The following is a 26,337-nucleotide window of genomic DNA, read 5'->3' as shown; positions in this document are numbered from 1 at the left end:
AAACTGTTTGAAAGTTGAATGTATGTGAAAGAGGGATCTAAATTCAGATATGCAATACACTGATATGCAAAGGATATTGGTACAAGTTGTCAGTGACAAAATACATCTACGGTCAGTACACGGAAAACCTACTTTTAGCAGCAGAAAAGCAGTGCTGCTTTTCAAAGTGATTTTCTACGTTTTAAAATATACTGGTTGCAAGTCCAATGAGGAAAGCTTTTCACCTCATCCATCTAGTATGTATGACATCATTATGCTCAAAGAAAACGATCGCAGCATCTCTGACAGGCTCTTCCCAGCAGGTTTCACCGGCAACAATATCTATAGGTTTCCCTCTTCCACTGTGTCTGCAAAAGTGTACAACACAAAGCCAGAGATCTATGAGATAATTTTAGACTTTGACCCTTACTGAGAATATTCTACATGAGTAAGCCAACTTACTCTGCACACAAGCAGTTTACAACCAACTCAAAACCACTTCAGGGTGTTCCAACATCAGGGGGAAAGCCCCAGGCTAGAGAACTCAAAGGGACTATCTTCAAATCATAGAATCATTTAGGTTAGAAACCAGCTTTAACATCATCAAGTCCAATCATTAACGTAGCACTGCTCAAAAGTATCGTACCAACCAGATATTCTCCTGGGGCAGAGGAAGCATATATGATATATAATGATTCAATCTAGTCCTCTGCTGTGGAATGTGACTGCTAGGAAGGGGGGTGACAACTGCAAGACTCTGACTGTCCTTGGAACAGCATTGCTGCTGCTCAACACACATAATGCCAGCTTCCCTTCAAATATGTTTGGGAACGTGTAATTACAGCATGCTAGTGAGGGAGTAAAGATACAGTTGTGGAAGACTGGCTAGCAGAAGCGCCTGACAGATGACTTAAAGATGTGCCACTGCAACATCGACTTCAGTGGCAAGGGTAAAAATAGCTCAGGGAAGTCCTAAGTCTTACCTTCATTTAGAAGCATGTTAATGAACAACATAGTCCTATGCTTATTCTATTATTTAGCAAGCAAATCTGGATTAAAAGCAGAAAAAAACACCTCAATTTTATTCTAGTTATTTCTTTATTTTTAGGGAAATCAAAGAATAAAGCCGCCTTTTGTAAGACACCGTATTGTTCTTAAAGTTCCCTTATAGTATTTTTTTGTTTTTCCCAGTCTCCAAGTTTTAAGTGCCTAAGACAAATTGCATAAGTTTCTCTAATGGCACTCCCTGCATATTTTTTGGCCATATTCCTAACTTTTAGGCATTAGCGTTCCACTTCATAGTGCTTTTTATTAAATAAGGCCTTATGTCTAACTGTCCTGAGTAAACCCAAAGCAGCTAGAATAAAAGACAAAAAACTTCCTTCAGAATTTCATTACTGTTTTAACAGGGTCTTCAATAAGCATACTTAGTACCAGACAGCTGTACCTTGCTAATCAATATTTTTATTATTACTCTTGTTAAACAGCACTTACTGCTGTTTATCAATCAGAGATAATCAGCTCCCTGGGTAGTAAACCACCTGTCCAAATTATCCACAGTCCTCCTAAGTGAGACATGTCGTACAAATAAATACAATACAATTCACACAGTTTATCAACATACTGTGATCAGCAAGACAGCATTCGCCTAGGTCAGCTGTGAGTTAGATTTCAATAAACAGTATCTGAAAAATAGCTGGCAGCACAGCTGTGCAGTATCAGCTAACAACCCACGTATTTCTCCAATTCTGAGGCAGCCTATGTCGTCCAGAGCAGCCAGGGATGTACTTCTAGCCAGTTAGCAGCACACCACCAGTCTGATGATGTCTGCATGAGGTGCAGCCATGGCAGTAGCGAAAGGCTCAGTAAAAGCTCTGCAGGCACACTGTGACCGACCTTGAAATCAGGGGTAGGTTCTGGTAATCCCCAGCCCCCAGACAGTAGAAGAGCTCTTCGCGATGTGGCACAGGGGGAGAATTTCACTTTTGATGTATAACTACAGCCTTGAAATAGCAATGTTACATATACCCACACAGACAAAACTGTTACTGGGCTAACTAGACAACTGAGTGTTTAACACACCCTGGAGATTCAGGATTTAAATACGTTCTTCAACCACTTGTACAATATTTTCTTGTACAATAGTACATCTTGCTCCTCTCACACAATGCAGAGTGCATGTTGGATAAAGGCATGTGCCAGTCTCAAAGACAGGCTCAGTCTCCCCACCAAAAATTCAGATACTGGAAATTACTCTTCCTGAGATACAAATGAAGACAGAAACCTAAATCCTCTGTGTCATCATGGCTCCTGCTTCTTTCCCTCAGCACAAGCACATGAGGAATGACTTGACATCAGTAGAGCTACAATGTCATAAACCAGGCGTCATATTGGTTTTTGTTAAAAAGTGATGGATGGACAATGACATCATGAAGTCATAATACACTGAAAAACACACCTATGTGAAAAGATTAATTAGGAGAAGTAATGAAGATGAATACTCATTTGTGGCTGAAGAGCCCTAACTCTGAAAAGAGACAGGAGGTTTGCCTACTGACAGCACATCCACACGCACAGGTACACAAGAGTCAGGGAAGGTACAGCCTCTTTCCCCTCTTCTGTGGGTTTGACACCCTCCAGAGCTATTTCAGAATTTTAGTAGTAAAACTGCTGCCTGGCAGGGAGATACAGCAGCATCAAAACATCAGGAAAATTGATAACTCGGCTGCAGACAAGAGAATATGCACACCACCGGCAGAGGCTGCCTGCAGATTTTACAGACCTTCTAATCCAGCAGAACATTTGGATGAAACAGCGATGTAAACAGCATCTATATAGTTAGAAATGCTCAAAAATAACAGCCACACAGATACACACAGTTAATCTAAAACTCCTATGATTCGTAGTGTGAGGTTGGTTTTGTGTCTTCCCAGTAATGGGATATATATAGTAAAAGTTGTCGTCAAAGCAAAGAAGATGGGAATGAAAGATGATTCTCTAGGAAAGGATCCTACAGAGCATCTTCTGTCCTTACGCACTAATCCAAAATCAAAACAGAAGGCAGTGTTGTACAATGGAGTACAGTGTTGTCACTGTAGATACAGGCCATGGGCTTTATCATTTCTGCTCTGTGTGATGCCAGCTACAAGTATGCACAGCTACTGTAAAATACCAAGACTGCAGGAGTAAGCAAAAGGTCGGAGAGGGAAGCAGGGTAAGGTCCACATTTTTAATGGCAAAGAGCCTTAAAGCGAATAAGGCAAGTATTAGTGCAAAACTGACATTTCTTACCAGTCACCTGTATGTCAAGAACTTTTTTTAAACCCCTTAACAGAAAAAAAAAAAAAAAAGGAAGAAAAAGAAAAAAAAAAAAGAAAAATAAACTAAAACTTCCAAACATATTTACCACATAACACTGATTACTTGTGGCACGCATACGCTCACACAGGAAGATCAGGTATATAGAGACAGAATATATGTTATTTAAAGATCGTTATTTTCAGTACACTGAAAATAATGTTCAAAAAAACCTGAAAGCATAGTGGGAAGGGGAAACAGCCAGGATATGAAGCATTAGAGAGAAGTATCTGAACTGGCAGAGCTTCAGTAGAGAAGGCAGTCTGACAGGCATGCTGTGAGATCAGTTATCCTCCCAAAGATCTGGAAAGCTGATGTCCTAGAAGCCAATTTTTGAACTGTGCTAATAATAGGTCAGTCAGCAAAGCTGATACTGCATATTCAACCAAATCTGTGTACAAGCTGTGGACGTGAACATGAGACTTTTTAATTAAAAGAGGAGAAAAGCAACTGAAGGATAGCTTATTGCACACCAGTGACTCCTTTACCACAAGCCCTTCTCGGCTAGAAGACAGGAACACCTCCAATACCAAAGCACACACATGGCAGCTGATTGGAACCACTCTGTACCAGGTGCTAATGAGGCAGTAACAGGCTGTCCCTGCTGCAGCCCCATTCATTGGCAGCTTCTTGAATAGACAAAGTCAGGGCAGAGGGTGAAACAGGCACAGGGATGTAGAGCAGCACATTGCTGAGCTATGACAACTCATGACCAAGAACAGGCAAGTACCCAGGTCTCCCAGCTGTTTCCTAAAAGCATACATTGTTATTAATTAAGGCCAAGTATCGACTGCTGCATTATATTATGATCTGATGAGATGCAAATTGTAATAAAATTCCTATTTAAGTCACATAGCATGTGAGAGCTGGACAGACATCCACTAAAAGAAGTCACTTAGTGTATGCTAGCCAACTTGGCCCCAAGTTTCCTTCATCGAAATATTTAAGTTGAAAATTGTAACAACAGAAAAGTTTCCAGTAGCCAGATCGCAAACATCTCTTGCACAAAACCTCAAAGTTACCAATTTTTTTTGTAGCATTTAACATTCACAGCTATCTACAGCCAAAGCCTACCAAGTCTCAGCCCAGCTAAACAAAAGACAACCTACAATCCCATCTTTATAATAAAGTCACAACCCACTTTCAATGTTTTCACGCTCCACAAAATATGTTAGGACTGTTCTCAGTACCTGAGAATTCAACAGTACCTAAATTTGGCTGACTCCAGAGTCATCCTCCCTTTTTGAAGTTCTTTGGCTTCCGCATTTCAGAAACTACACCTATGCTGTAAATTAAACCCTAAAATCATTTTCTTTTCCTGCCTCCATCACAGCAATAAGGGAGATACTTAGTGGAAACGGGTTACTAGAGATCTTCCGTGTTTGATGCAGTACCAGTCCCCTAATGGGCCTTGAACAATTTCCCTGTTTTAAAAGCAGAAAGATTTCCTTTTAAAAATGAAATCAGCAGTCTGATGGGAAGTTGACCTCTGTGAAATATTTCCTCCTATTTTCACTATCTGTAGCAACTCCCTACCACTCTCCCCACCTTCCTTTATTCCACTCACATGCTGATTTTTAAGCAGTTTTGAAAAAACATGAGCTGCAAGTTTCAAGTGACCATGAACTATTGCTAGGCTGACTCCCCTACTGTGTTAACTGTTGAGCTAGAAATTTTCCTCACTTCAAAATACAACAATCTCTATAGTATAAACCAGCAAGGAGGCAGTGTTCTTTGGCACTGGCACATGGTTTCCAGCATGGACCCATCAGTATGGGTGTGAGCTCATGTACTGTTTGTTTTTTTTTTTTATTTCTTAACTCCTAGGTACTGCCATTACAGATACAGGTGAGGAGTTACTTCTATATTAAAGAAAGCAAATGCACAGAGGTGAACTTTCCAGGATTACTGCTCAGGCTGCTGTCAGAGACAGAAGCTCAACCTTTGAACACTTCTTTACCATCAGCTCCTCCAAGCCAGCATCAGGACCTCCTTGCTGAGAACTCCTGTTACAGATTAGTTAGTACCTACTTTTGACAAGTTGACTTTTATGCTGCATATCACAAAACTGCATCTTCACTAGAAAAAGAACTCACCTTTAGGACTTCACTTCCGATTTCTGCACTGTTCAGCCTATTGGGTACAAGAGTCCCTTCGCAAGCAGTTGCATCCTTGAGGAAATTCTCTTCCATTTCCCATTAAAAATGTGATAGACACAACTTTGGATGTCGGTATTTATGGGTCATTTTCTTTTTAAAAAGATTCTATTTGCATTCCAGCAACAACATCCCTGGTCTAAAGTTTCTAATGCCACTATGGAAGCTCCTAACATTACACCTCAAATTCATGAATCAAGAAGACTGCAAAACCAAAGTAAAGGGAATCAAGATGACTGCAAAACTGAGGTAAAGGCCCTGATTAATTGCTGTGCCACCACTATTGTTTTACTAGCTGCTTCAGGTTCATCCCAATTTCCAGTGTCATTGAAAAGCCAGACCTTCACATCACCACAACTCCTTCTCCCAGGGGAGTCCTCATCCACACTTCTAGAGAAAACTACTATGTCACCTCTTCCAGCATGCAACTTTCTTGTTTTGAAAAACAGATACCAATCCAATTCCCTCTAATTACGCCAAAAGACTAGCACCACCTCCACAAGACCTCCTCCATGTTCAAAAGCCTGAAACTCCTCACTCCTTAAATTTCCAACGAAAATATAGTAAGTGACCCCTGTCCTTAAAAAATCAGAGGCAATCTGCCCATGGCTTCGTGCTCAGTTCACACAGCCAGTAAATAGATAAAGGAGTTGTACCACATGGAGCAAGTCTTGAGCAACATCATTCATGGAATGCATTTAACTTCCCCTTCAGCAGGAAAGGATTATAATCTGATATCAAAAGGGTCCTTCTGGTAAGAAACTTTCCTAGCTTTGGTGTTACTTTCATTCATGCCAGTATGGCACTAAAGAATGTACATATGTAATTATACATAATGTTTTTACAAAAGTCAACGAAGAAGCACCACAAGTACTAGAGCACTGAGAACACAAGTCATTTAATACAGAATTTGCTACTAGTAAACCAAACCCCACTACATCAAGACCTAAACGTACAAGTCTTGTTCAGTGCCTGGTAGAATGCCAGTACGGTACATGGATCTATGTCATTCTGACTCCCGTGTTTAGTAGCTAAAGGTAAATCCATTCGTATGACAAACCTCGTGATAGAGGTCTATGTACCCAACGCTCATTATCAGCCAGAATTGACAGTAAGAGATGCTGACTGCTGAAATGCCAAAGATGCTAGAAGAGTGAGGAAGAAGAGCAAGTTTTTCATTGTACATGTTAAAATAGTACCTTATGTGGAGAGACATGCACCTTTATTGGTGGGCCCTGTAGCAATAGGACAAGGGGGAATAGCTTTGAACTGAAAGAGGGCAGATTTAGATTAGATATTAGGAAGAAATTCTTCACTGTGAGGATGGCAAGACACTGGAACAGATCACCCAGAGCAGCTGTGGCTGCTCCATCCCTGGAATGTTCAAGGCCAGGCTGGATGGGGCTTTCAACATCCTATCTAATCTAAGGTGTCCCTGCCCGTGGCAGGGCAGCAGGAACTAGGTGATCTTCAAGGTCTTTTCCAGCCCAAACCATTCTATGATCCTATGATCTTTTCTCATTCAATTAATGATATTTATAGTCTCAGTTCATGAAAGGGTCTAGTTATTTAACTTCTTTTTTTTTCCCTTTTACATGCCAGAAAGAAAAGTGTGAATACATGTTCAATGATGCACTTCGATAGTTTCAGCAGTGAGATGTATCACTGACAAACCTTGCCCTTGAATAAATTAAGCCAAACAGTTGGAGTTTGGAACAGGTATTTTTAAACAGTGTACTACTAGATACTACATTCCTGTCATTAAATTATTAGGTATATTTTAAATATTGATATATCAACTTCAGCCTTTATTGTGTGCTTGTCAAATGTACTGTAAAACCTATACAGATGTAATTAAAAGATATTTGACCCACAGGGCAGTACAAATATTGACCCGTTTTAAAGCCCCGATTCAAGAGAGACACAAAAGAACTCTCTTAAATAACACAGCCAACATCCCCAGCAGCTGGAAAAATGCCACATCATCTTTCATTTGGATGAAGGCAATGGGGATTGTCACAATTCACAAACATGCTGAAGCCAAGCCTAAACCCTACAAAATCCTACCTACAATCCTTGGGCCCCGCTTGACACATAGACTCTGTAGTTTTGTCTTGGGTTTTCAGGCCCAAAGAAACCCATGATTGCCTCATGTGCTCAGAGGTAAAAGGACCTGCAAAGTCAGAAAAATCCTCCCCTCTTATTTTAAGGAACCACTTCATGCAGTCTCATGAAATGAGAAAGCTCCAGCTCAAAATACAGTATTATTGCTACAGGCTCTTGTGGCGAGATCATATTCTGTGCCTGAGCTACAACGTATTAGTATCAGTTCTGCCAGCAATGTTCACACATAAAAAACAGGCCTATCCCTGTAAGAGCAGAAACTCCTGCCGCTACTTCCCTTGAAAACCGCAAAATTGTCCTTACTAAAAATCTGTACAGATTGAGTCTCTTTGCCTTTAGATATCCTCAACCTGTCAGTCTGAGCAAGCCAGAGCTGGGGGAAAGAGCTGTCTGCAGGCACTTCTGTACTGCTGTGGTCTCCTCACCCCACCTTAAAAGCTTGAAGTATGAATTGTGCAAGCTAGCCTCTGAAGCAGTGACTCCTTGCTAAACCACTTGGCTGGGCTGTGCTACTGCTCTAACTGCAACCAGCAGAGGAGGAAAGCTTCAGCCACACATCCTTTCCAATGGATTAAGTATCACCTCCTAACTTGCAGTATTTTCTCAACACAAACTTCCTTTGGACAAGTGGGATCATCATCTGTTTAAAACAGCATTTCTGCAGAAGGCATTAGAAATCGCTATTAGATCCCTGGGACTGGACATTAATGTTTAATTTCATGACACAGACTGTTAGCTGATCTCTTTCCATGGTGCTGTGGATGAGACTGCATCTGCATCCTCTGTGCTTTCTGCATGCTGCCATGTCAGTGTAGTGACCTAGCTTTAAAAATACACAGGAATAAATCAGTACATGCTAGCAAGATGAAGAGAACAGCACATTATACCATCATCAGGTTTTTAAGAACCTAAATGGCTCCACCATAAAAGCAATTAGCTGCTTGCTTTCTTTTACTCGTTTTCTCAGGCAGTATCAGAACTGCACTGAGTCAATGGCTAAGTGTCTTCTCCTAACGTCTATCTGATTGTGTAACAACTTCCAGCTAAAGGATGCAAGAATAATGATACACAATCGGTCTGACAATACGTATTTCTTCTCCTACTCTGCCTATGCATCCGTTGATATATTTATTCATAGACAGAAGTCACAGTCTTTCTCGGGCTTTGCTTTGCCAGCTAGGCTAAACACACCAAATGTTTCCAGCCTCTTCACATCTCCTGAGAAATGCTTTTGATTATTACTCCTTTTTATTCTACTAGACTTTCTCTTCACCTCGTCAAGTTTTGATTTATTTTTTTTTCAGTGCTCATGACCAGAATAAGAACAAATGGAAGAAACAGCATTCCAATTTTTTAAAAAGTAGCAAGGAATTGAGATATGTTTCAGTCAGGTAATAAAAATGCAACAATGCAATGAATATTGTCTGGTTTTGCTACAGCTCAGAAACAGTACAGAAACAAGAAGATATGTAACAGACACTAGCTTGTCACATTAATTAATTTTTCTTTTTTAAATCCCATGCTGAAAATCCTTCAAGTAATCATATGAAATCAGCCAGCACTCTGCATACAGATGAAGAAAATACTCCAGAACCTTCGGCAACAAAAGAATTTCATACTGAAAAATACAATTAAAATCAGAAAGCTGTTCTGCCATCTGTTTAAAACAAAAGGCTTTATATATCTTGTTGTTATCAGAAAATAGCAAAATGCTATGTATGACTGTTCTGAATTATTACCTTTACTGGACAGCAAAATATACTTCAATACACAAATACACAGTAAGCATGTCAAACTGCAGGATACCACATTATCACCAAGTTGTAAGATAAGAGCTTAAATGAACTTGCTTAACAGACCTTCACTGCAGCTATGACCATGTTAGGATGTGCAGCAAAAGTGAAGCAAGCTCATAAAAATCAAAGAGAAATGGCACATGGTCAGAAGAACGAGTATGCACTTTTATCCTATGCTATTGTTTACTTCGCTGATAAAGTCATTCAAACAGAGAAGTCTGATTGATCACTGTTTAACATGGCTCTTGTTAATGTCCAAAAGCACTTGCACCGGACCTGGGTACCTGGCAGGACACATCAGAGCCAGCCCATAATTAAATGGTCAAATCACACAGTCACGAAGAAACTTTGAGCAATCTTGCCTAGGGAAAGGTGTCCCTGCCCATGACAGGGGTGTTAGAACTAAATGATCTTCAAGGTCCCGTCCAATCCAAACCATTTTACAATAAGGCACATGGATATCGCTTTTGCATTGAAGGAGTCTTGAGCAATTAGTTTACTGTTTGCCTTGCCTGTAAGTTGTCAGATGGCCACTCTGCTGCAAAGCAGGCTTCTGGAGGCTCTCCTCCTCTGTAGCTTGTCTTCTTTCAAAGTTCTGTTCCAGCTCTTAGAAGTAAATGATGAGAAGGTGGCTCTGCTAGGCCCAGCTGCCATTGATACACCACAAGAATGGCCATCCTTTACAGTCTTTTCACATGTGGCATAATGTAAGCGCCATGGGTCTTCATGGGACTGAAACTACAGACCTAGAACAATTACTTAGGAGTATACGGCTTCTGAAAGCAAACTATGAAATTCCCTACTAATTTATTTATGAGAAAGCTACAGGGGACAGCAAGTTAAGAGTCCTCACTAGTCACATATATAGAGCTTCTTGGTAAGAATTACTTTATTGGCAGCCTTTTTGACCCATCACCTGTTTGACTCCAGCATTATCCAGACTCACTGACAGGGCTGCAAACCCTACCGGGATTGCTAATTCATGGAGACCTACAAGATTGGATCAGTGACACCGATGGAGGGCTGCACTGAACGTGCAGCTTTACCAGGAACTTTGAGCTCTGCCTACACCAAGGGCAATCTAAAAGACTGTCCAGATATACTGCTAGACAGCAGACCCTACTTATTATTTACCTTCCTGTGCAACAGAAGAGAAACAGAAAAGGGAACAAGAAAACAACACAAGAAGCAGCTCAACCAGCCAACAAGTCAGAGAAAGCTGCAGAGCTGCATCCACCAGTTGCCTAAGCAAAATAAAAATTTAGCATAGGGGAGCGGGTTTTTTTTATTTTGTTCCCCCACACACAACTCCCCAGCAATTAATGTAATTTTTGTGTAACCTTACTGGTAAGGCAATAGCAACCAAAGGAGCCAGATTCCCAATTTAAAACCATACCATTAACCAGGAGGCAATTTACCGCTTTGCACAGTGACTGGCAAACAGGACAGTCATATGGCTATAAAGATGACTGCTACTCATGCCTCATCTCCACACCTCTTGGTGGTCAGCTCCCAGGAAAACGTGTCTGACCGAGGATGCTGGCAGGCAGGCTTCTCTGTTCATCGCTTTGTTATCAGTTACAGTGTATGCATCCTTCCATACACTGAAAATAACAGACCCTGGTTATGACAAAAGCAATTGTAAAAAAAATTATAACTGGGGGCGGGGGGAAGAAAGAGCAATCACTTCGAGGTTGTATTGTCCTGATATTATTTCTCCACTTAGTTCCACTGTCATCACAGGATCACTTTACACAAAGGAAAGGAAATAAAGATAATTTCCTGTATTTTTAAACATATTTGTAATTTCACAATAAACATGAACCCAACCATTCTCTGCAAAGGCAGAAAGTGGCATTTCTTTCCTGGTCCTTGCACTGTCAGCACCTCAATAGGAATATATTTACTTTCTTTAAATAGACACTGCTAGGATGAGGTTTAGGAACACGCTTCACCTAGTTGTCATGAATTATTAACCAGAAAAAGTCCCTCTTGTTGCCCTTTACAGAGGTTTGATTTGCAAGTTTAAAAATCAAACTGACACTTACGTCTCTTGAACAAATACCCAACCTTCAAAAAAAAATGCTCTGAGCATTATAAATAAATTTTTTCATGAATATGAGAACAACAATTCTATAAATAGCTATTCTTCACAGAATTGCTTCAAGACATTGTTTTTACAGACAACAGTAGGAAACTGAAGGAGGTCTTAGTGCCAAACATATTAAAAGTGAAATAAACTCTTCAATCAGCTCTGGCTTTCCATTTATTATTACAAAGTTTGCTGTTATTTTTCTGGTTTGGTGTAAATTAGTCATAGCCTTCAACTTCTGAGGGTATTCACTTTGCTTCTTCGGGCAGTAATTTAACAACTCTGGTCTGTCATCAGACGAACCTGCTATTACCCATCACAACCTTGTACAAGCACAAGCAAAGGCAGGATTTTTATTTTAACTCCGTAATATGATTTCTAAATACACTGACTCAAAACTGTGCTCCACCTCCTCTAAAATGCAAACATAGCAAGATAGATATGATCTAATGTAATAGCAAATTGCCTGTTCAGTTTGCACATTTAATGGTTGCTACCTCCTCGAGGAATTTTTACACTGGTAACTAAAAACACAAAATCACCAGGAACTCCTGGAAAACAGCTATGCAACTGGTAAACCAGGTTTCCATAGCCAGAATACTACGTGTTTAGTCATTTTGGCATATACTCCAACACAAGGCCAAAGCTCAAGCACTACCAAGTTCTAACACCATTCTCAACAGGGAACTGGTAAAAGCACTTACTTAAGTACTTGAAAATTCACCTGTAAAAAAAGGGAGGAACTCGTTCACTTCCTAGTTTTGATACCATATTTTGCTGTAACAACTGCAACAATAATTTTCTAATATATGTCTGATATGGTATATGAAACAAACTGCACCCAATCGCTCAGGGTACCAATACTCTTTCAGGCCAGTGCAGCTCCACAGTCTCCAACAGCTGGAAACATGACAGTGCTGATTTCAAGGGGCGACACGGATGTGAAACTGGAGTAACAGCAATGATTCAGGCCATGAGCTTTCCCAAGAGCTCCCCAGCCATAACGGTGATCTAAGCATATCAGAATGTTTTTAAAGAAAGTAAGTGTCCAGCGAGGATTAGTAAGAACTTAGTGACGTGGCCCACCAGGCATCGCCAGGGAGCATGCAGCAGTTCAGGAGGAAGAATTCCAAGGGAGCTCTGGCCTCTGGGAATTCTGGATCTGCTGTGCACCACAGCCAAAACCCTCAGTGCACAGAAGGCAAGGTAACCATGAACCACAACAGCATCCCAAAGATCCTTGCCTGCAAACCAGGACAATTATACACCTCACTGTCCATCTCATAATTAGCACGGCTGGAATTTACCAAACCTTCCATGCATCTCCCCATGGCCTGTGCGCCAGGGAAAAGCCACAGGATTGTTGTATTTGCTCCCCCAGAAGAGCAGAGGAACATGCATTGATGCAATACTTGTCTGGTGTGCCAGGACTGGCATGCAAAGCCTCCTGACTCCTGCCCATTACACCACAGACAACAGAAAGAACCATTACAGAGCACAAAGCTTTTCTCTTACCTTATTTTGATCTGTCCAGTAAAAGAAAAATCCCTGTGGGTCTGTTCTGAGAATAATTGGAGTCACAACAGTGGAGTCCTGGAAGAAAAAGAGGATAAACAGAAAATCCATGTCAACACACAGAACACATAATTATGCATAAGCTGCTTTGCCACCCATGTTAATGAATTGCAACATCTAGAAATTACCCTGAAGGTATCACTAGCAAGATGTCACTAAAAAGAATTTAGTATCACCTGCCTAATCTCCATTTTTCTGACATAACGTATTTCCATTACTGAGAAGACAGCGCTAAATAACTCCAGGCTTGTCGACACATGGAATTACTCCAGAAAAGCTGGAAGTTGAAGTTAAACAGACATAACACACTAACCGTGAAACTAGAGCCCACACAGCAAAGTACTATAGTTATCAGAAGTCCACTGCCCACCCTAACCCAAATTAACCTTCTGATACAGACAAGAGCTAAATGCCTATAATAAGCTTTGCTTTAACAAAGACTGAATTTGCCTAGAAAACCCGGAGTAGCACCCACTACATTAAGACTTTTGTCAATTACTTTCCATTAGTATTTTTCAATTTTTTCTACAGTCAAACTACAAACATTTTCGTAATGGGAGTATGTGTATTCCACCCCACCTCACAATCAGTTGAAAACCTGTCTACTATGGTAACATCCATAGCTCAGGTCACTTAAAACCAAGCACATTTGTAAGTACAATAAGTAAGGCAGCCTAGTTACCTACATATCTGTGCCTTCTGACGGACCGCAGGTACCTGACTTGAGAGATCCAAGCACTAACCGAAGCCTTTTCCACAGGTAGGCATACACTATATCTCTCGCCCATCAGGATTCCCTGGTACCTAACTGTAATTGACATCAGTGCAGCCTGGTCCTAATAGGATTTCTTCTCCATTTCCTCTACTATATTTCACGACATCTGTAAAAAATGCTGTTGTCTTGAGACCTCTACCTGTTTGCCAAACTCGATTGAAAAGTTATGGAGGGAGCACAGAAAGGAGGAGGAAGCCAGGCAGACCAGAAAAAATGCCTGAGTCTTACCTCCACAGGAATCCAGGCTAAACACACAATTCCTCCTCAAAAAAAGGTTGCGTATTTCTGTTACAGTGTTACAAGTATTTTACAGCTGTAGCATTCACCTGTTTCAAAAGCAGCAATGTGTGAGGTCAGTTTGTATTGCTTTAAGCAAATAAATGGGTTCCAATAGGTTCAAATGTAAATCAAATATATTCAAGTGTGGGGTTTTTTTAAGTGCAAATAAAGTCGATGAGCGACATTATCATAAATAAATAAAAACTAACTTATGCAAGTGCCATTTCTGATGCAAGAAAATAACACTTGTTTACATTATATCACCAATACAGTCCTTTGTGATGGAATACAGAACTCTCAGCAACGGGCATTCATGAAACAGGGAGGCTGAATTATTCCCAGTTTACAGCTAGAAAAAGCAAGACCCAGAGAAGCTAAGTGACAGGCCCAGTACTGGTCAGAAGCCTGCAGGGAAACAAGTAGAAGAATAAAATTAAGTCAAGCATGAAGCATATTTTTATCCACTACAGAAATACAAATAGAAGAGCAAGTTCTGAACTAAGAAGAAATACAAGATCAAACCCTTAAATGAGTGTAAAAGTTCCCTTTGTAATTGGAAGATCTGGACTGAGGATTAACTGTGCCACAGGTACACCAATACCCAAACAGGTATCACGTAAGCTTTCAGAGGCTGGGAACAAGTGCAGCTGAACCAATGCCCAGCAGTGCTATGGGAACATCCTAGCTGGGATCTGAGCTCGTTCACAAAATGCCACCAATGTTTTTTTCCCTTCATTACAAGAAAAGTGTTGTATGCACTTCCCCTAAGGGAACAGACATACAAAATTTGTATCATCTATTTTTTCCCATGTTTCTCCATAACTTCTTGCATTTTGTACACCTGAGAGTCGGGTATTGTTTGAGTGCAACAGGCAAATTTATGTTTTAAAATATGCTAGGCCCTGAAGAGATGCTGACTGGCTGTCTATATCCACAAGCTCCTACAAAAGTATTCTTAAACCTCTGCCATTCAAAAAGAGAAAGAAAAAAAAAAAACCTGCTCTGGAGATAACACTCTCCTTTTTTAGCTTATTTCATTATGTCCCATGCAGCCTGTATGTAAACATGTAAAATGAGGAAAGAAAAAGACTTAAGTGTCATGCCTTTGGATGAGATACACACCTTTTATGGCGGGCCGGGGCGGAGAGGTGTGGAGAAGGAAGCAATGGGTAACAGGCAAGTGTGAAGCAATTATGTCTGGAATTGATCAATTTTGCTGGTTAATCATTTCAAATCAGTTGTTTCAACCCAAAAGCTGTTTGGATTTGCCTTTGCTGATGATGAACAGCTATGAAAGTAATAATTTCGCAGATGCAGGTTGTAAAACATTGACTATAATCAGACTCAAAAAGAGCAAAGGATGAGTGGAGTCTTCAATACCTATTAGGTGACATAAAGGAAACCTCATCATGACAGGGATGATGAGTCTTAATTTAAGATCCTCTGTGCTCCAGGAAGTTGGTTGTAGGGGATTTTTTTAATCAAAAAAGAGGCTGTTGTACATTATGCCTCTTTTCTAAGTTAACTACCCTACTCTGACATTAAGCATAGCACAATCAACGTGCTTATTAACACGACAACCCCATGCTGTATACAAATGTAGGATCTGAGAAAAATGTCACAGGTCTTAGGAACTCTTCCACACAGCAGCAGCAATAAAAGTCACATGCACAATGTATTATATATTCTGCAAGCCACGAAAAGCCATATTCCTTAGCACTGAAGGAATGGAAATAAACTTCTCTAGTCCGCTCCCCAAGTCCTTCTCCCCACCCCACATTAATGCGGAGCCCTTTGTTACATGGAACAGGTCTGTTGCTTTTCTCCTGCTCTCCAGCCAGGGCTTGCAAGGCAGGCAACAATCAAAAAGATACACGAAAAACCCTTTATACAATATACATACAAGAAAAGCAGTTCAAGGCTCTGAAATAGAAACTTGTTTCAATTTACAATTGCCTGGTACATTTATTTACAAAAACTATTGTACTCTATGGGAATATCTGTGGTTTATTACCTAGAAGACACACCTGCAGTCATTCATGAGAGCATCTTGAAGCCCACTAATTTAATTTCCACACCCAAAAGAGCTGACCTATCTCATAACTCTCCTGAAAAGATTTATCAACTACATAAAACCCCGAAGGAAAGGGTAACAGACAGGACACAACAGATAAAAAGCAGGGGGCAGGGAGGGGGAGACATGGAACCCCAAACAAAACTTGAAGGGCAAGGAAATAGGAAACAGACACTTATTTGTTCTCTAATCCCCTCAGATCCAAAACATGAGAATAAAACAGAGGGGAGGAAAAAATGTCAGCGTTGTACATCTCTAAAGCTGACAGGTTTGGAAATTAACACATAAATACCTAGTAGGGGCATAGCTCTTATGATCCTCTGGATGTCAACAAAGCAAGCAGCTCTTCAGGTAAGAGCCCCAGATTCTTGGAACACTTCGAAGGATATAAAAAAAAAAAAAACAAAAAAAAACACGAGGAGGAGGAGGTGACCAAGGGAAAAATCAGCTGTAACCAGAAAATGGAGAGGAAGAAGAAAAAGGAAGTGTCCCAGTCAATGATGCAAATGATTGTGGGTTATCAGGCTTTTTAAATGCCACCCATGGGTGTTCGTGCCAAGCTGTGGCTTGGTTTCCAACAGATTGCTATTGCAAATTCCTTGAATAAAAGAAACTCAGAGTGGCCCTAACCTGGTAGTCTCAGCATGCTGCATATCATACCAGTCTAAACTTCAGTGAATATTTTTTCTAAAGGGCTTTTAATTTCACCTTTAAAAGCCCCCCACCTTTTTAATTTGTTGACTTTGGGACAATTCTCTACTTTCCTCCAATCCCACAGCCTCAAATGAGTAATGTGGTTGTTCTATACTTACTCCATTAAGTTGCCTCCTAATTGGCTGTACAATCTCAGATTCTGCATTAGCAATATACTTTATTTTATACTTCTAAACAAAGAGGCTTCAATTTTAGGCCCACAAAGTGCCACAGAGAACTTTGGGGTCCTTACCAACCAGGCACAGCAAAACACCGGCATAAAAGATCAATGGACAAATCCATATTTAAGTGCCCACCAGGTAACCATTTCAAGGTTTGATTTTAAGTGTGGGTCCCATAGACTGCATCTAACATTAGCAAACAAAAGTGCCACCTCCATATTAATACTACTGACTAACAAAGACTATTATACAAAGCCAAACAGTAAAGAGGGTGGAAACTTTGGTTTAGTTACTTTCCAACCATATGCCCCTACTTCCAAATCCTCAGAGCACCCCCACAACCAGACTACACATCCAGCCACAAAAGACAGCCTTCTGCCCTACCCCTCAACCATCACTGGGAAGACCTGAAGAGAAGCGAGGTGAGAAAGAACCGCTACACAGCAGGGCGCACCGCTCTGCCACCTACGTCCCAGGCTTTGGCCCTTGCTCCCAGAACTTTCTGTACTTCATTCAGTATGTATTAAAACAAGGGCGTAACACTATTGACACTCTGTTTTGTGCCAAGCACAGTTCAATGTTAAAATCATCAGAGAATAACACAGGCTGGGACTAGCGTGCCTGCAATGCAAATATCAGGTCAATCCTGCCATAGATGAAAAATTCCTACAGGGGAATGAAAATCTACATGTGCTTTGTCAACTAGCAAGACCAAGAGTCAGATGAGTATGCATTTTAATAAATCATACACAGATAATGATGTTTCTTAGAAGCAGCTGCAGTCAAAATTCACATCAACAGATTTTAAAAAGGAAAGCAGACCAGCCTTTATCTTCAGCTCTTACAACAGATGGGGCTCACAGCACCGCCTTATTAAGCCAAACCGTTGTTTCCTAGTTTTGCCTCAGGTTTTTAGAGACATTGAACATCCCCAAATATAACCTGACAACTTTTACACACATCATTATTTCATTTGCTTGAACCTTCTCCTGAAAAATTTCTGCCAAAATGCTTCCAAACACAAAGCTAAGAAATACAGATTGTTTCTGGCAGAGGCAAAATATTCTGCAACTTTTCTTTCACTTTGGCAAAAGGGCTTGAATGCTGGGTGAGCAAGGATGTAAGGCTGCAGAGAAGGTGTGGGGAGAGTCCCTGCAAAGGATTTTCTTGCCACCCCACAAGCCAGGGGGATTATAGGCATGGGGGAGTCAAGAAGGAGCAAAGGAGAAGGAACAGAAAAAACACAGTTTACACATGGGCAGCAGATATATTAGCTGTTATAATACCGTAATACACTGGGCATACTCAGACTGAAACTAAGCAGGATTAGCCAAACAATTAGCACTATGAATTACTTCAGGCTGACAGCTGAACCATGAGTGAGAGGGAGACAGTACCCATCCCCCAGGTTTGCCATGAACCCCTGAAATAATCCAGAAAAGTAAAGATACCCTCTTTTACTGAAGGCAGAAGAACCCAATCTGCTGTGTAAAGGAATAAAGGAACAGATTGCAAAAAGGAACTATTGGAGAAGGTGCAATAAGTGCTGGAGTTTGGAACCAGGACAAATAAAAAATAAAAAATAAAAAAAAAAAAAGAATTGAGTTTGCAGGACCCATAAAATGAAACTCCACTTATTCAATAGGAACATCCAGGAAAATATTCTTCACTACAAGACTCGTCAAACCATGGAGGAACTTCGGTGATGGCATGACAGGACAGAAAGCATCATTCTGCTAATTAAAGACTAACTTCCTGCAAGTTTAAGAGAGCCACCCTGAGCAGAACTTGTTTCTCAGAAGCAGACTACCCTGCCTCGTCTATCAGGATCTCCACACTCTTGGGCTAATTATAGCCTTACCACACGTAGTCTTGATTTGTCTGCAAGAGTCCTTGTTTGTTGCAGATGCTGCTAAGTATGCGATCACGAAAAAAAAGGAATGAAGGGAGAACTCTATAGCAGAAGTAGCCAAATGCCAACCAGGAAAACTTTTATCTCCACTGCAGAGTTCTTACATGATGCCAAACAAATCTTTTAAACCAGTCTGCTCATGGGCATAAATGCTGTATTCTGATTTTGAGGGGATACTGGAACTGTATTTCATAGAATCATAGAATGGTTCGGGTTGGAAGGGACCTTAAAGATAATCTAGATTCCACTCCACTGCCACGGGCCAGGTTGCTCCAAGCCCCATCCAGCCTGGCCTTGAACACTTCCAGTGATGGGGCAGCCACAGCTTCTCTGTACAGCCTGTGCCAGTGCCTCACCATCCTCACAGTGACAAATTTCTTCCTAATATCTAATGTAAATCTACCCTCTTCAGTTTAAAGCCATACCCCCTTGGCCTGTCACTACATGCCCTTGTCACAAGTCCCTCTCCAGTTTTCCTGTAGGCCCCCTTTAGGTACTGGAAGGCCACATTCCATTTTCTAATTTTCAGATACACTGAGCCCAAATTCATCCGAAATCACTGGGGAGGCATTCTGAACATCTGACTGTATGGTGCTATGCAATCTGAAAATTAGGTCCAACGTCTCTAATCGCAGATTAAAAATTAGTAGGTTTTTATGTTGGGCTCTTCATTTGGACCTGCATACCTAGAATTGAGAACACATTTTGTCATCTAATGGGTCTTTTGAAAATAAATTGAAAAATGCTTATGAAGCATTTACTTTACAGTAGATAAAAGACTCCATAGTGATGAGTTAGTTCTCTATTTCAATACAGCCTTTGTTAAAAAAAAAAAAAAGAAAGGTCTTGAGCATTCAAATATTAAAGTGAAAAAGCCTACAGTGCACAACTTGAATTCACTGGTAGCTTCCCTTTCACAAAGAATTCCTTATTTCCTTAAGAGTTGTTTTCTGGTTTTCAGTTTCCCTAGTATCTACCAATACTCCAAAGGGCTCAGATGCTACAATAACACAGATGTTATATGTGACTTAAACATGTAAAGTCTTCACCACATCTTCCAAGGTAGGCACCTAACCATTCTGCAGGGGATCCAAATCTTTTTTCGTCCCAGACTAAGTTAGCAAGAGCTTTCCAATGGAGATAACCAGGTTCAGGCTTTCCCTTTTACTAAAGGTTAACTGCTGAGAAATTTTAAACTCAATCTGACTACTCTCCTTTATTGCAAAAGACTGAAACCACAACTTCTACTCATTTAGATAAAATACTTTTTATATAGCGCAGAGCTGATACTTGTGCACTACAGAAAGATTAGCAAAAAAGAAAAACACAACAAAAACTCTAGAATGCTGGACTAACTTCTCTCCAGACTGAAAACATTCCAAAAAAATAAACTCTTTTCAGTTTATCATTTTATTTTTATACACACAGAACAATGGTTGTTCATTTTTCATGGCTTCAGCAACCTACTGTAGTTAAGACTTGTGCAGAGTTTAAAAACAAAACAAAAAAGAAAAAAGGCAGGGAAAAAAACCAAGTTACTTGAGCATCAGCATCTTAAAATCACTTCTGAAAATGTCCAGGTTTTTTCTTTGTTTGATCTCAACTTATCCATAATAATGATACTCTGATGTTATATTTACTGGTAAAGCTAAAGGAGATTTATCTCATACTCTTGAAAGTCTTCTTTAAAAGCTTCTAAACAAAGAAGTCTGAAAACTTTACATAGACTCACCATCTGAGCTCAAAAATGTATTATAAAGATGAAGAGATGCTCTAAGAGAAAGGCATTAAAACAGAATTTAAAAGACCTAGGTTCACTTTTGCTGCTCACTGGAACACCTGGTGAAGTGCTGTATCCACTAAACAACGCTACCTCTCAGGAGGTTTGTTTCAGTAGCTAAATATTAGGAAAAAAATATATGACTATAAAATTGGAATGATATCCCTTAGTTTATTTAGGTAGAGTTACATTTACTTACTGATACAGTTAACCTGCAAGTAAAAGTAAACAATGTATGCCAGAGAGAGACCAGTCAAATTCTTTATGCAAAGTATGTATTATCACTAGGGAAGAGAAGAAAGCCTTTAAGCAAGAACTGAAAATGAATCTATTTTTTAATATACCCCATCATACTAACTTGCTTCAGCGTGCCAATTACTGCTCTTAGAAAATATCAGTTCAGCTGTGCTCTAGCTGTTGAGCTATTTGTTAACTCAGTTACATCTTATCTTGTTCCCACTACAGGCCAGAGAAAAATAAAGGAAAAACAAAGACAGCCAAGGCAGGTTTCAGCCCCTTCAGACGTCAGATCAGTCCTGAGAGAAGTTGCCCTTTAGACTCAGGTTTCATTAACCTTCTCAGCTAGCAACACATTCTGCTACATTAAGTTTTACCCCCTACAAAAAAGCCTCGCCCGTGGGCTTAACTGCACTCTTTTTATTTATGTATTATTAAACTGTTTTAAAACTCTCATTGGGAAGAGCTATTATAACCTGGGTTTCACTACAGCAAAGCGGATCAAGTCAGTTCTTCTTTAAGCCCTCCCTCTCTCTCACAGCTATTGCTTCTCTCTAAGAATAATGAAAGTGCATCTGTTCAAATACCAGACCAGTACTTATGACACCCAGTCTCCTTCCAGTAGTAAGGGAGAAGTGATTATAAAGGCCCAACTGAAGGCAGCACGAAGAAACATTGAAGAAGCAAGTGCTCAGCCAACTAGCATCTTAAAGCAGACACACATACATCCACAGAACAAATATCTAAGCCATGAGTCACTTTTATCTTTCACCTATTCAAATGTCAGCTATTTCTATTCAGTGCCTTGTGAATCCAATCTACACATCAAGAACAAGGGTTAATTCTAAAATTTGTTTTCCAACCTGTAATACTGTTACAGAATAAAACAGAAACTTCATGAGGAAAAGAAGAATTTGTGAATAGACTGTATTAGGCATTGCATAGCGTAAACAATATTATATCCAAACCCAATGCACGAAAGTATGTCTTGTCTTGCAAAGCCAGAACTTTTTAATTGATCCTAACTCTATCCCAATTTAGAAACTGAAGACAGTCCACAGAGGAAATGGAATTTCAAGCCTCTTGAGTTGCTTGCCTTCTGCCTGCCTGCATGAGATCTTGAGTGGTTGATGTAACCTCTTCCTCTCCTCTCAAAGCTCAGGCAAGGTGTTTCTCTATCTGAATGGATCATCATCACAGGGCTGGCAGGCACAGGATGAGGCTTATTACTGCTGTCCCTCAGAGAGGAGGTCCATATAACATCAGTACTACACCTGCTTATTAGCAGCCTCAGAATTAATAATTAGGCACAGAGCAACTAGAATCTCAGGACGAGAAGTTCATGGGTGGATCAGTTTTTAAGTCTGTATCACTACAGCTTTTGCCAGACGGCTCTGCACAGCAAGCTGCAGCATCCTTCTAAAAGCTGGCAAATACATTCTTTAACAACTGTTACTCTATACACCATGAAATTCCTTACACGCCTCTCATGCTCTGGTTTAAATCCTTCCAGCATTCCCATTAAAAAAAAAAAAAAAAAAAAAAAACCACCACAAAAAAACAGCACACACACAAAAAGAACCCCACACATTACTTTTCAGTGGTTTATAACTCAGCTGGAAAAATTTTGCTTTGGGCTGAAACTTAGTACAAGTCATAGGCATTCCCCAAAAACACCCTTTTGCTTTATGAAATGTAAAGCAAAGTCAATAGAGCCATCTTTGAACTGTAGAACAAAACAGCAGGGAAGTGTACTACAAGGGCATGCTTTGGACAGGAACGAATGCTGCCCTAGTGCACAGGCAATGAGGAAGAACTGATCCCGTTCTCACTCAGAAACAGTAAATGGAAAATAGTGCATAATAAACATCAGTATGTGAGCCTCACTTGCCGAACAGCCCCGTTAGCACAGCAGAGCCAAAGTACTCATTATGGTCAATTTTATTTTACTGTTACATTTTGTAGTTTACTATTTCTCATTACAGCCTATTGTTTCACTAGAGAGTTTGTGCATGCCTATTTACATGACAGACCACAGAGGTTCAGATTAATAACAATCATTTTTAAAAACCTTTCAAGCAGATTAATTTGATAGAAAACAAAGGCTCTGAAGTGGTTACTGGCTACTCAGTGGCAAATACTTTTCAAAGTCTCCAAACACGCATTCGTCTAAAGACCTTCTTACAGCCAAAGTGCCAAATCTTTAATGCCTTAAGATCTTTGATTTTGCGGGGCTTCCACTTCTGAGCAGAAACCCTGTGGGCAAGACAACAGGGCTGGAGGGTGGGAAATACATTCATATACACACAATGCATGGTCAACAATGAGTTAATGCTAGTACTCTTCATCACAGTGTGTAGCTTAACATGTATCAACTTTCACAAGGTTGCTAATGAAAGCGCTCACTGAACACAACAGGACTCCTTCTCATCTCAGTCACACATTCCAGGTAATACCTGTATATCACCGTAACACCTTTAACCCGAAATGCACATCTTTTGCCAGAATTTAGCTATATTTTATTAACTGAAGCCTTCAGGTTTAAAGTTGAAAATCTTTTTCCCAATTAGTCTGTATCGGACAAGTTATCCACTGAACATCCACTGTGCATGGAGAACACCTCTTCTCCTTCAAATTCTATGTCTGCAATAAACTACTCGGGAAATAGCAAAAACCTAATAATTCTATACTGCTGCCCGATTGCTTGGACTTTTAGTCTGGAGGCTTAAATCTTTGTTAGCTTGGCCTCTGCAAATACCTGTGGAAATTTCTTGGTAACTTACCAAAAACAAAACAATAACTGTAATGACAAGGCTGAGGTTATGCTGCCTTTTCCTATACTAAGGAAAATACCAACCGAAGGAAAACATTTCTCAGGCAAGTCATTCAAGCTTAGTTCCTGAACATGAATAACCAGTGTCAAGCCAATGTTTACTACTGCGGACAAGGTCAGGTTGCTGAGCTTATTTAAAATGTATTGGCTTCTTACTGTAAATAAAATTTCACTCTACAAGTTGTTCATTTTTTTGGTGTTCTTCCTCTCCTTGAGAGTGTTTATCACAGGTTTATAGAGCTCAGGCTCACACATTTGCCTGCTGGACAGGCTGAAAGCAACAGCAAAACAGCGATACGTAATAAGACAAGAACAGTTGTTAGACACAAACTTCTTTCTCCCTCTCTCTCTGTTGTCCCTCCAGTTGTTGCTGTGGATGTCTTTAGCACAGCTGAATTTGCAGCAAAAATACAAGAGCTGTGTTAAGGCTCTCAAAATGAGTTATCCTCACATTCTCACAAATTCTTCTGACATTCAGCCTGCCTGCCTTCTTTCCCAACCACAGCTCACGTCCCATTATGCCCCTCCATCTCCAGACACTACTCGCAGACAGACTTTTTGAGGCAACTGCTCCTCTACATGCAAGTGAAACGCAATCACCCAACGTTGTATTGTGGGAGTTGGGCTAGCAGAGGACTCATTTTTTCTGCTTCCTTCTCAGGCTTACTTTTGCGCTCTGCAAGAAAGGAAGGCTAAACAGAGAAAAGCTACCTTTCTTTGAAACAGTCCCAGGCATCACCTGCAAGTGAAGAAAGAAATCCCAGCTGCTTACAGCTGTGCTACCAAAGGTGAAGTGAAAGCCACGCTCCTCTCCTATGTAAGGCAATACAAGTGTAAAGGGTTGTGAAGCAGCAAGTGGTAAGGTAAGGGGAAAGCGGATGTCATTTTGAGGCAAGTCTCATGCCCTAATGAGCCAAGAAAGACGAGTGCCTTTTGCGGAGGAAGGAAAATGAGCGGGGGGACCCCAACGGCACTCCCTGGGAGAACAGGTCCAGGGCTCGAAAAGTCCCCCCGAAAGACTGACAACGGGAAGGGCAGGAGCCAGAAGGAAGGAAAGAGAATCGGAGGAGGGAACAGGAGATGGCAGAAGACAGATAGGGAACAGGTTGAAACAACTAGTTAGGATGACAGAGGCGGAAAGGCGCACAATAAAACAAGGGAGGCAAGAGAGGAAGAGGCTCGCGGAAGGAGCCAGCCCAACACAGTCCGCACCGGCCAAGCGAAGTGAGCCGGGAGAACCTTCGGAGAAAGTTTGCCCGGCAGACGGCCGGCGGCTTAACAACGCCTCTTGCCTCGGGCTCCGCAGGGCGCGCGCCCAGCCCCGGCGGGGACGCCCCCAACCGCGCCGCCCGCACCTGCCCCCCACACCGGGCGAGAGCGCACGGCGCCCCGCGGACCGGCCCACCGCGGCTTCCCGCTGGCGGGCAGAGCGGGGCCGGCCCGGCGGCGGCCCCGGGCGGCCGCAACATGTGTGCCGGAGCACGCCCGCCCGATCGATGCGCCCTGCGCGTTGCATAACCCCGCCGTGCCCCCGCCGCCCTGCCCCGTGTGGGGCACGGCCGGGGGAAGCAGGGGAGGCGCGGGGGGAGCTTACTCACATCGTCCCACTTTACGAATTTGATGCCTTTCTTCAGCGTGTCAGAGACGCAGACGGGCTTGAGCTGGAGAGCGTGCACCCCTGGCTGTGCCCCGGCCATCTGCACCGCATTGACGCGCTCCCCTCCGGAGCGGAGAAGCCGCGGGAGGCGGCCGCCTCGGGAGGGACGCCGGAAACGGTCCCCGGAGAGAGGCCGGCAGCCACGCTCGGCTCGGCGCGCCGGGAGCGGGCAGCGCAGCGGCTGCCCAGGCGGCGAGGGCGAGAGGCTTCACTGCCGCCCGCGGAGGGACCTGGCGCGGCAGCGGCCGGGGCGAGCCATGCAGCGGCACATCCTCTATATACAGCCGGCTCGCCACGCACGCACACGCCGCCCGCTCCCTCGCACACACACGCACGCACGCAGGGGCACGGAGCGCGCGGCGCTGCCCGCTCCGCTCCCTCCCTCGCGCCCCTCCTCCCTCGCCGCCAGGCTCGGCCCCCGAGGTTCCCCCGCGCCGAGGTCAGCGCGCCGCGCCGGCGGCACTACGGCGCCACCTGCCGGCCGCGGCTGGCGCGGCAACCGCCGCGGGGCCGGGCGCGCCGGGCCTCGGGCTCCTCTCGGCCGGGGGCGGGGGGCACTCCGGCCGGGGACCTTCCCCGGGGCTTTCGCTTTCCCCCGGCTGGTCCCGGGCCACCAGCGCCCAGCAGCTGCCTTCCTCGAAGCGCGGTCCGGGTCAGCCCTCTCGGCCCGCCCGGAGCGCGGAGGACAACGGGGACTCGCTTGGACGTGCACGGCGGGCGAGGCAGGACGCCCTGGCCTCCGCTAATGCACCGTGTCACGCCTGAGAAGGGGGCACAGGTGAGTGTCTGTGTCTCTTGTCCGGCTGAGAGAAGTAGCCCACCCGTGGTACCTGTGG

The 26,337-nt window shown here is 42.2% G+C and overlaps 1 protein-coding gene across 4 annotated transcripts in view; it reads right to left on the bottom strand.

Annotated features, from left to right (window-relative positions):
• PLCB1 (phospholipase C beta 1) overlaps positions 1–25,863 on the bottom strand; it is a 400,784-nt gene extending 374,921 nt beyond the window's left edge. For all 4 annotated transcript variants that reach the window (XM_005238625.4, XM_027788411.2, XM_027788413.2 and 1 more), the window contains exons 1-2: positions 25,443–25,863; positions 13,020–13,097 (exon numbers count right to left, since the gene is read on the bottom strand). In XM_005238625.4, coding sequence (XP_005238682.1) covers positions 13,020–13,097; positions 25,443–25,541 — 177 coding nt within the window. In that variant the 5' untranslated portion in view covers positions 25,542–25,863. The remainder of the gene's footprint in view (positions 1–13,019; positions 13,098–25,442) is intronic.
• Between the last annotated feature and the right edge of the window lie 474 nt (positions 25,864–26,337).

This window comes from Falco peregrinus, chromosome 11, assembly GCF_023634155.1.
Source record: "Falco peregrinus isolate bFalPer1 chromosome 11, bFalPer1.pri, whole genome shotgun sequence".
NCBI classification, from domain to species: Eukaryota; Metazoa; Chordata; class Aves; order Falconiformes; family Falconidae; genus Falco; species Falco peregrinus.
This window is presented reverse-complemented; position numbering and strand designations above follow the sequence as displayed.